The sequence below is a fragment of the Lepus europaeus genome, chromosome 12 (genome assembly GCF_033115175.1).
Source record: "Lepus europaeus isolate LE1 chromosome 12, mLepTim1.pri, whole genome shotgun sequence".
NCBI lineage: Eukaryota > Metazoa > Chordata > Mammalia > Lagomorpha > Leporidae > Lepus > Lepus europaeus.
The window spans coordinates 35,198,262-35,209,570 of NC_084838.1; the positions used below are offsets into that span (position 1 = coordinate 35,198,262).

Here is an 11,309-nt window from a genome sequence, read left to right on the forward strand (position 1 = left end):
GACGCTTACGTGGATGGAAGCTTCCTGACTTTCCTCTCTAGTCCACTGCCCCCGGATGCCCTGGGTCTGTACCAGTGTGCACCCTGCGCCGGGCAGGACCCGTCCAGAGAAACGGGAGGCACAGCTGCTGCCTCTGGTGGGCAGTGGTAGGGGGAGGGCTTGGGAAAGGCCCTGGTGTTGTAGGGTGACCAGTGCCAGAGGAAGTGCTCAGGAAACAGGGCTCCCTGCCATCAAGTGTCACAGAGGACACTGGCAGCTGGGGGCAGCTGGCATCACAAAGCCAAGGTCAGTGCTGTTGCACTGCTCCCGGTTGGCATTGCAGTTCTGTGCTGGTTCTTAGATGAGCTGCGGACTCCTCGGGCCACGTGTAGCTTCCAGGGGCCCTTGCCGCAGTCCCTCAACACCCTGGCCTTGCTGTGCCACGCCTGCCTTGTGGCCCTGATGCCCCCGCTCCTGCCTCCTTGAGCTTTGCCTTCTAACCTTCTTTCTTTTCCTGTGGCCACCAAACTTGGCCCAGAGGGAGTCCATCGAGGTTCAAGTCTGTGTACATGCTAGAGAACCCCGAGCAGTGCCGTCTTTCTGGCTATGGCTCAGGGCCCACGGAAGGGGTGGGGAGCCACAGTTCCCGAGTCTCGACAGAACAGCGCTGTTTGCAGGGAGGGGAGCACAACCTTTGTATGTGTAAGTTGCACACAACCACACGAGCCAGGCTTGTCATAAACAATGGGCTTCTTACATTTGAGAACAAAATGAGACAGGCAGACAAACCGGCAGCTCTCGCCTGCTTGTCCACTCCCCAGATGCCCACAGTGGCTGAGGCGGGGCTGGTAAGCCAAAGCAGGGAGCCAAGGGGACTCAGTCCAGGGTCTCCACATGGGTAACAGGACCCCAGTTCCTAGAGCCATCACCGATATCTCTCAGGGTCCACGTTAGCTGGAAGCTGGAGTCAGGCGCGAGAGCTGGACGTGGAACCCAGGCACTGCAGTGCAGGACGCGGGCATCCCAGCCGAGCCCCGAAGTGTGGTTCTCGCACAATAAAAACGAACTTAGAGCGTGGAGGCCTATTATGAGCCAAAAGCCGGGCTCATAACAGTGTGATGTCACCTGGCATAATAAACAATGTCAGCAACACACTGGCCTCTCGGGTTGGTCCAGCCGCCTCCGCCTTCTCCATCAGTTACTGGAGCTGTAGCGTGTGCTCGGGTCTGCTCATTTCCGAAGTGAAATATGGCGAGGAGGAGGTTCCCCGGGAACGACCCGAGTGTCGCCCTTCCGTGGTCCTCAGCCACTGCTGCTTGCTTTTCTTCTTTTTGTGTGTGTGTGATTATCAAAGCAGTACATGTTCATTTGATTAAATTTGCACAGCACCAAAACAGTGAAAAGATTTTTTCTTTTTTTAGAAATCAGAATCCAACCGCCTGAAGGCCTACCCTGTTCATTTTTGGGCGGATGACTCTGCAGTGTTTCGTGCCAACTTTTTTTTTTTCCTTTGTCCAATATGACAAAGCTAAATTTGGGTCTGTGATTTTACATCCTGCTTTCTTTGTTTAACCTAAAATCTATGCAGCTACACATCATTAATAACTTCTCAATAGAAGAATGTGCATAGGTGTACTAAAATTCCCTTCTTAAGAAAGAGCCCTATTTGTTGGATCTGTAGATACCCCAGCTCTGTACTGTTGGTTCCGTAGCAGACAGCTGCGCTTCCTGGTCCCCCCCTCCTCAGTTGGCACCTGAAAGTGTAGAGTCGGAGAGCCAGCCTCAGGGCACTTGTGCATCCCCCCAGGTTACTCTCCAGAGAGAGCTTTGAATGCCGTACCCCAGCCACGGCCTCACCAATGCCCAGTCCTCTCAGTGTGAGGTGTTCCTGTTTGAAAAATCTATCAATCTATTGGAAAGGCTGAGTGTCAGAGAACAAAAGGTCCTCCATCCACCTGTTCACTCCCCAAGCCACAACAGCCAGGGCGTGGTCAGGGTGAAGCCTGGAGCCAGGAGCTTCGTCCGGGTCTCCTACATGGGTGTGGGGGCCCGAGCACTTGCAGCCAGGACTGGAATCACACTCATAGGGCCACTAGGTCCACCCAGTTTGTGTTTTTAAACCTTGTTGGCTCGACAGGCAAAAAAGAAGTGCCTCATTTGCATTTGCTTTTCTATAGGTACTGCGTAAGTTGAGCCTTTTTTTTTTCCTGCATTTAACAGTCATTTGCTGTTCTTTGAGAGGTTTCAGGCAGGTCCTTTGAGAGTCTGGTTTCGCACAGGGCGGCTATAGGTGTCATCTTCAGCCGCTTGGGGCTGCAGAGATGGGGGGGGGGTCGTGGTGGAGTCCCACGCAGGTATGGAGAAGGGCAGTGAGGGCTCCTGACCTCATTTCCCAGGCTGTGAGGGCCGAGGCAGGGATTCATAATGAAGCCACGTTCATTATCACGGACAGGTGTCATTAGCCCCATTTTACAGATACAGAGACTCAGCGGAACGAGGATGTACCTGGGATGCCACTGCAGAGGAGTGGGGGTTCCCAGGGCTCTGCCCCACCCCGCAGCCTTTACCCCTGTGTCGCTGGGCCCTGGGGGCCATTTCTGCAGCTGCTTTACAGTCACCTGCAAGTCCGTCCTCTCAGGCCCAGGAGACCCGTGGCCCCTCGCTCCCGTCTTTCTGGCTGTGGCTCAGGGCCCACTGAGGGGGTGGGGAGCCATGGAAAGGGTGAGGAGCCGCAGTCGCCAAGTCTCAGCAGAAAACAGCGCTGTTTGCAGGTGGTGGTCCTCACAAGAGGGCCCCCTGGGGCGGGGGCGTCCACGAAATGCAGGAGAACAGGGTGGCGCGTGGGCCCCTCGGTGCACAGCTTTCTTTCTACTCTTAGCAGAGACGAATCTGCCGGAGACCGCGCCTGTGTCATTTGCTGTACATTTGGACCACATTTGTTTGTTAATTTAAAAGCAATGTTCAGTCTGCACGGCTGCCCGGAGGGCAAGGCTGCGCCGCCTCCCGCTGCCCACATCGGGGCTCTGGTGTCAGCAGGGGCCGGGTCAGCTCCCCTCACAGCTGGGCATGCCAGAAGGGTTTCGGAGTTGGGATTTTTTTTAATGATTTTATAATATTTGCATATGCATAATGAACTGTCTTGGGGTCGGGAGCCCGCTGCATAGAACTCGCTTAAGCAGCCCGGAGGTAATTGCACACAGTGTGTTGTGTCTGTGTTTGGGCTGTGCTTGTCACACAAGGCCAGGTGTGCAGCTTTCTCCCGTGTGGCGTGGTGGCAGCTCACAAGGCTTTGGAGCACTTCAGGTCTTCTGGTGAGCGACGCCCAGCCTACCAGTGTATTGTTATCCCCTCGTAGATGGGGAAGCCAGGCCCAGAGAGGTTCAGCCTCTTGCACAAGGCTTACCCAGCTGTGGGAGAGATGGAGTCGGAACCCAGTTCAAATCAACCTCCGTGTGCTGCTGCCTCACAGCCACGTCTCTGGGCTTGAGGAAGACCCAGTCCACCCTCTTTCCCTGGCTCAGGTGTGCGTGTGGGGAGGGGGCATGTTCAGGGATGGGGTGAGGAGTGAATCGCTTCGAAGAGGAATCTCACATCTTTTGTACAAGGAGCAGCAAAGGCAGCTCGAGCGCCCAGCCTGTGGCACACACTGGGCTCCTGCTGCCTCCTCTGGAAGTCTAGGGGCTGCACAGACACACAGAGTGGGCCACAGAACCCAGCGGGCCCTGCCCTGTGGGCACTGCCTCCGCCCCCGCCCAGGGCATTGGACTTCGGCGTCCCGGGGGCCCTGCCAGCCCCGACAGGCCGTGGCCAGGGGTGCCGGGAGAGCTCCTGACTCAGGATGTTTTTATTGAACTCAGTCCTCTTGCAGTTAGGTAATTTATTTTCCCAGGATGCCCGTGGGTCTTTTCCAGTGGGAGCTGAGCATTACCAAATGCTATGGTGATGGAATTAATGGTTAGAAGATGTAACAAGACTTTCTGTGTCTGTTTCCAATTCCCTCCACAGGGACGCGAGAGGCAGATCTTACAGGAAACCATTCACAACTTCCACTCTTCCTTTGAGAGCAGCGCCAGCAACACCAGGGCCCCTGGCAACAGCCCCTGTACGTGACTCTTCCCTTGCGCCTCCTCCGCCTCCAGCGACAGCGCTGAACCCCGGTGCCTCCGCACACAGCCAGGGCCGCGGCCCGACTCCCTGACGCTCGCCACACTCTGCCACGCCGCTGTGCCTTAGTCCCGGTGTCCCTCTGCCTGGGACACCCTTCCTCCCGGGCCTGCTGCGTCCAGTTTTAAGCTCATGGCCATAACAGACTCCAGCACGTAGACTGATCTCGCCCGTAGTGCCCCAGCAGGGTACGTGATTTGGAACGCAGCTTCTTTGGTCACGTGCTCTGCCGTCCCAGGGAGCCTCTGGCAGGCGGAAAGGGAGAGTGGAGGAAACAGCCACCTCTTAATGGCCTTGCCGTAGCCACATCACTGCTGGTCATGTTCCACTGGCCACCGGTCGTCACGTGGCCTCCCATGGATGCAGAAGAGGCTGGGAGATGCCTCTGCAGGCAGTGGCTTCCCAGCCACAACTCTGAACCCCGACAGGAGGTACGGATTTTGGCGGAAGGTCGTCCCTCCCCGCCACACCTTCCCCCAAGCGTCTGCCACAGTCCTCGTGATCCAGGTCACCTGTGGAAGGTCTGCCTTGACTCCGTCACACAGAGCAGCCATCACAGCTTGGTATGCGGCCGCTCTGGCATTTCACCGCTCCTGCCGCATACAACAGGCGCAGGATGTGTGTGTCAAATGCATTTTCCTGTGTTACAAAGTCAGCCCGTTGCGTGGGGGGCCCACAGTGTGAACCCCTTCTGTCTGGCTTTCGGCTTCCCCCCGGCAGGCTGGTGGGCTGGGACTGCCTGCTGCCCACCCTGTGTCACCGTGGGGCTTCCTGCCCTGCAGGTGGGAACAGAACCCTGATAGGTCACCTTGCAAAAGGACTGGTGCTCAGATGTTCCCGCCAGGGGTGTGAAGCATTCGGGGTCTCTTCCACACCCCAGAACGTTCCTCATTAGGGGACTGGCCCTAGAGGGGGGGCGTGCTCAAGTGCCTTTTCTATCATGTTTTATTATAGCAAGACTCTGACTTTCAAAGTCCCGTCGCTTTCTGTCGTGTTGTCCCGCGAGCGCTATGTTCGGCCTATGCTTGCTGTGTTTCTGAGTACAGAGATGAGGCAGAGCCACGCCCCCTCCCTGAAGGCCTCGGTAGGCAGAAGACCCGTGAGCCAACCGGCCCAGCTGGGAGAGGCAGAGGGCAAGAGAGGGTCAGGATCCCAGTCCAGCTCCCACCCAAGGCCGCCCCACTGGCCAGGGACAGCTTAGGCACAGCGTGGAGCCTTGGTCTGCAGCAGATACCCAACAAATGGTGCCTTCACAGAACTCTGACTGCCGTGAGCTGTGCGGGCCACGCGTGGGCTCCTTGGGAGACAAACTCTCAGCCGTCCCTGCCCTGGCCGCGGAAGCCCGTCCCCAGCTTCCTCCTTCTGCGCCGAGGCCGAGCAGGTGCCGCTCCTTCCTCACCCGCACCCTGGCTGCCTGCGGAAGACGACTGTGCAGGTGTTGGAAGATAAAATGTCATCTTGTGAAACTTCTCAGGCCCCGTCCTTTAAGGAGTCACACTCCCGGAGCGCCTGCCCTGTGCCAGCAGCATCCCGGCATTGTCTGTCCTCGCTGCGGCCCCACAGGTGCTAGTGTTCAGCCCCGTCCCGTGCAGGGGGTGGCGCAGGAGGAGGCAGCTGCTGGCCAGTCTTGCAGTCTAGCGGGAACTGCTGGGTCGGAACCAGACCTGGTGGGCTTCACAGCCTGGGCCTTTTCCACTCCTGTAGACTCCTAGGCCAGCAGCACTCATGATTCTGTCTCAGTTTGTTGCTATCCTGGGGTTATCCGTAGGTCCTGGGGTTATCCGTAAGCCCGGAGTTGTTTACTCCTGGAGTCCATGCCCCCTCTGCTCTGTGCTTTGATATCTTGTGCCTGCTTTTTGCTGTTGCGGGTTTTCATAACCCAGACGCAGTGAACAGCTTCCATTTGGGAGCGTCGGAACACCGTGAGCCGCCGTGCTGGGGTGTGCTTCGTACAAGTGCACGCCTCCTCCTGGGGACCCTTCCTACCCCAGCCTGCCAATGAGAGGCTGCTCCTCCCACAGGTGCCTCCCCTACCCAGTGACTCACCAGCATTTCTCCGAGTGTTCTCCTTGGAACTCAAGATTCACAGGTTGTTAAGTTTTTCTAGAAAAAGCTGAGGAGGGGGCCCCATGGTCAAGCGCCTTTGGCAAACCCCAGGTTTAGCATCCTACACAAGGTCCTGCCGGTTTGCAGTGGCCAAGCCCCCAGAGTGCCCTGCCTCCTTTCTTCAGTGCCAGGCCATGTGACGGAGGCCAGCTGGCTTTGCGAGGGGAAACTTGACCGTTTCATTCACCGACACTGAGTGTCCACTGCACTGAGCGTCTACCCTCCACCAGCCCCAGATGAGATTCATCTTGGCCCTCGGGGAGCCTTAGTGCCATAGGGGGCCCCCGCACCTAAGAGAGGGAGTGCCGTGTGCTGGGGGCCCAGCACAGGGAAGGTCCCCATCCACAGCGCAAGCCTGGCCTGGGCAGTCCCCAGAGGACAGTGCTGGAAGGGGGACTTAAGGACAAGGCTGGGCATAGCAGGCAGGGCTGGGAGGAGGAGTGAGAAGACAGGGCGTGAAGGCAGTGTGGATTGGCCAGGTTCGGTACTTTACATTCTTGCCTTTGAGATGCGTGCAGGTAGTCCACAAAGAGCACTGGCTCACACAGCCCTTTCTCTCGGTGGCTCCTGGAGCCTCTGTTTCCCTTTCAGTTAGGAGAGGATGATGGTCCCCACGGTGCTGAGGACCAGAGGAAGGGACGAGAGCCCCCTTACACTGTGGCTCTGCTGACATGAGAGGTCTCCAGGATGGCTACACATTTTAAATGCGCCCTCGCCTTCTTTCTCTCCCACCTACCCCAACATAGCCACGGCTGGGCGGGTGAGGCCAGAGCAGCAGCGCATGTGGCTCTGCTGATATCCGGGCCACATCCATCTGTCGACCCTTGCTTCCTTGGGGCCCTGATCCTCAAAGAGGTTGTGTGGCCAAACCACAGGAGCTGGTCCAGTGAGCAGGGACACCGAATGGCTGGAGACAGCACTGACCTGCACTCCCAGGCAAGCGCCCGTGCAAGGCCGGGGCCCTTCCCGGGGAGTCTGCCCGGGTACAGACCTCTGTGGAAGGAGTTGGGGAGCACCCTGCCATGGCCGCCCTTGCCCGTTTGAAGCAAGTCAAGTGTGGCTCATTAGCCAGAGATCTGGAATTTCCCGAATAAAGCTGATGCCAAAGTGTGCAGGACCGGCGGGGGACAGTGACTTCCCTGCGGGAGGGGGCGGTGAGGACCTTGATTGAGCCGTGCAGAGTGGGTTTCGCTCGCCGGCGGGCGTTGCGTGCAGGCTTGCCAGGCTGCCCCCTGCCTGGGGGCTGTGCTGCTCCGGAACCTGGAGCCCGAGAGCACTCTTCGACCCGGCCTTCATTTTCGCTCCTTGGCTAAGAGACCAGTGCTAAGATAGCAGCTCACCAAAGCCTGTGGATCATGGGTACGCACACCAAGAAGCGCTGGCAGCCCCAGCACCACAGCCAGCTCACTTGCCTGCACTCCCACCTGCTCTCCTGGGGCCCTGCCTGTGAGGGGAGCAGACTTGCATCATGGCAAGGTCCCTCCCAGGTTCCCCTTTGCTGTCCTGGTGGACAGGTCACGGTGGTGGCTGGGCAGGGTCTGGCCTTGCCCCAGACCGTCACCGTGGCCACTGTATTCACTGGTGTTTGGCTCAGCCCAGCCCTACGGAGGAAGTTCCACTATCCTCACCGTCAAACACTTCTGTGCTATTTCCGTGCAGGGACTTAACTCTTGGAAAGATGTTTGTTTGCCAGGCCGTGTGTATTCATCGATGGTGAGTTTGTCACACCGGTGGTGCTCATCGAAGGCATAGAATACGGCTTGGCTTTCTTCCAGGGACGCCTGTTAGGGGGCAAGGCCCCACCACGTATGCGGGCGCTTCCATCACTCGCCTTGCTCCATCTTCCCTGTGACCCTGCAGCCAGGGGAGCAGCTCCCCCGAGGTCCCACAGGTAACCAGGGACCGTTCGATCTGAGCACAGTTCTCACCTCTGAGTCCACATTGCCTTCGTGATGCCTTGGCCGCACGGAAGGTCACGGCCAATTGGAATAAGCCCAGCCAACGACAAAACAGATAAAACGAAATCTTGTTACACTGAGTGGCTGTTCACAGTGTTTTAGTTTCACTCATCCGTGAGATACCATCAATAGCTGGGAGATCCTTCTGAGAATTTTCATAAGCCAGGCGACTGCCTCATCCCAGCCTCCCTGGTCGCAGTCCCTCCCGTGGGCACCGTGTGTCCTAGGGAGCCTTGGGCAAGCGGGAGGTGGCATGGGCCCCAGGCCAGAAGGAGGTGAGGGTGGCCGTGGAGTCCAGGGCCAGCAGCCAGCAACCCGTGAGGGACAGCACTCCTGGGAGCAGGGCCGCATGCGACAGGGACATCCCCAGGGCAGGCTCCGGCAGCTGCATGAGCCTTTACCAGGGAAGCTGGAGAGGGCAGCTAGGACTCTGGGTTGGGGGTTGCCCAGGCCAGGTGGTTCCCCAAGCCTCGTAGCAGGTAGAGGTACAAGGCAGTGAGCTGACCTGACACCGGATCTGATGGAGTCCCTGCTGCCTGCTGGTGGGGTGCAATGATGATAGTATGAGCTTCCTGGTAGATGGAATCCAGAAGTCTGAGGGCACAGTTCCAGGCCTCCGAGGTGCTGTCCACCTGTGCAAAGCTATCAGAAAGAAAAGCAGTTCCTTAAAAAACACTGCAGGGCAGCCGTTTGTAACCTGGCACACTGCCAACCCACATCAGAGCGTCTGAGTGTGAGTTCTGGCTCCACTCCTGATTCCGGCTACCTGATTTTTGTTTTGTATTGCTTTTAAGATTTATTTTATTTATTTGAAAGACAGAGTTACAGAGAGAAGTAGAGACAGAGAGAGGTCTTCCATGCGCTGGTTCACCCCCAGATGGCTGCAACAGCCAGAGTTGCGCTGATCCAAAGCCAGGAGCCAGGAGCTTCTTCCGGGTCTCCCACACAGGTGCAGGGGCCCAAGGACTTGAGCCATCTTCCACTGCTTTCCCAGGCCACAGCAGAAGCTGGATTGGAAGCGGAGCAGCCAAGGACTCGAACCAGCGCCCATATGGGATGCCGGCACTTCAGGCCAGGGCAGGACTTTGACCTGCTGTGCCACAGCGCCAGCCCCTCCAGCTACCTGTTAATGCACACGCTGGGAGGCAGTCGGTGATGGCTCAAGTATTTGGGTCCCGTCCATGAGTGCCAGGCTCCTGGCTTCAGCCTGGCCCAGCCCCAACTACTTGCAGGCATTTCAGGAGTGAACGGGTCTTTCTCTTTCCGTCTCTGCCTTTCAAATAAAATACACTTTTAACTGAAAAACATTAAACATAGAATGTCCATATAACCCACCGGCAGTTCCACTCCTGGTTATATGCGCACAGGAACTGAAGATAGGCATTCAAACAAGCATCTGTATGCAAATACAGCAGTGTTACTCACAGCAGGCAAAAGGTGCACACCACCCAAATGTTCAACAGAGGAGTGGAGAAAATGAGATGTAGCCACACAAGGGGTTATCCAGCCGTAAAAAGGGATGGAGTGCTGATCCACAACACCGCATGAGCCCTGCGCACCGCACGCCCAGCGAGAGAAGCCACACACACAGAGAGAGCCCTGTGTTCATGACCCTGTCCACGTGGGGCATCCAGGACAGGCAAATCCACAGAGAGCACAGCAGAGCGTGGCAGGGGCTAGGGGCTTCCCCTTAGGGTAATAAAGAAATTCTAGAATTAGATAATGGTGGTGGGGCAGGCATTGGGGCCCCGTGGCACGGGCCCCTGCTTGGAATGGCTGCTTCCCAAATTGGGGTGCTTGGTTTGAGTCCCACTTCCATTTCCGATCCAGCTTCCTGCTGGTGCACCCTGGGAGGCAGCAGGTGACGGCTCAAGTGCTGGGGTCCCTGCCACCCGCATGGGAGACCCAGGTGGAGTTGCTGGTTCCTGATCTTGACCCAGCCCAGCCCTGGCTATTGTGGGCATTTGGGAAGTGAACCAGCAGAGGGATGAGATCTCTCTCTCTCACCCTGCCTTTAAAAAGAAAATTTAAAGAAAGAAAAATGGAGGGACGAGCCCAGGCTCCCACCCTTCTCCGGTCGGTCTGTCCATCTCCACCGTGCCCTTTGCACTGAAGCCTGTATGGCCATCCCAGGGGAGCCCTCCTCCTCCTCCTCCTCCCCTCTCAGAACTGTCCAGCTCTCAAGCTCAGAGCCTGGCACAGAAAATGCTTCCTGGAGGGGCCAGCGAGGGTGGTGGGGTCGCCGTCCTCTGGGGCCCGGGCCTCTGTCCCCTGCGCATGAGGTAACAGCACCTGCGCTGGGTCCTCCGCCACCCCGGCCCTTGTTTCTCGACGTGCGCAGGTGCGCTGGATTCCTCCCTGCCCCACCCACTCTCCGCTCTTTCAGGGGAACCTGGGCCTCTACCTTGAGCCCTTCCCAGGCGGATGAGTATTTTCAGAAGCGTTTCTGGGTTGGCTGGACGCTGCCTACTCACTGTCATAGATGGGCGGCACCAAGGCCCTAGCCCCGCAAGCCCCCTCCCCCACTCTCCCTGGCCCCTGCACCTCTCCTCCTGCCCCCTCCACTGGCGTCTCTCCCAAGACCAGTCCCCACCAGCAGGCGGCCGACGCATCCCCACCTCCGACTGCGTTCTAAGGGGTCTGGGGTGTGCACAGAGGGCACGAGAAGAGTCTAGAAGGGCAGCTGTCCACCAGTGTCGCTGCAGCTTTGTGGCCACCAGCTTTACCACGTTGGGCAGCGGCTGAGGCCTGAGCCCCAGGGACTCCCCCTTCCATGGGGCCCCTGGAGCTGCGGGCCTATGGGAGGAGGGTGTGCCCGTGTTCCTTCTGCATTGGCAGGGCACAAAGCCATGCCCCTGGCTTCCGGGGCTCGTGACCCAACGCAGCGGCAACCCTGTCCTGCCTCTTAGGGCTGGGGTGACACCAATAGACCATTGGAGAGCTCCACACAGGGCCTGGCACAGGCTGAGTCCCTCCCTGTTCTTTGGGGGTCAGGTCGTCTGACGTCCTTGTCGCCAGCTGTGGTGCGACTCCACGCAGCCGTGTTGATGGCCCCAGAACTGGGAGCCATCGGAGGCCTGGGTTGTGACAAGCACCCGGGAT

The 11,309-nt window shown here is 58.1% G+C and overlaps 1 protein-coding gene across 1 annotated transcript in view; it reads left to right on the forward strand.

Moving 5' to 3' along the window:
- The window catches only part of ANKS6 (ankyrin repeat and sterile alpha motif domain containing 6), a 53,550-nt gene extending 47,881 nt beyond the window's left edge, over positions 1-5,669 (forward strand). Inside the window, exon 15 of the mRNA XM_062207893.1 lies at positions 3,985-5,669. Coding sequence (XP_062063877.1) covers positions 3,985-4,089 — 105 coding nt within the window. The 3' untranslated portion in view covers positions 4,090-5,669. The remainder of the gene's footprint in view (positions 1-3,984) is intronic.
- The last annotated feature ends 5,640 nt before the right edge of the window (positions 5,670-11,309 follow it).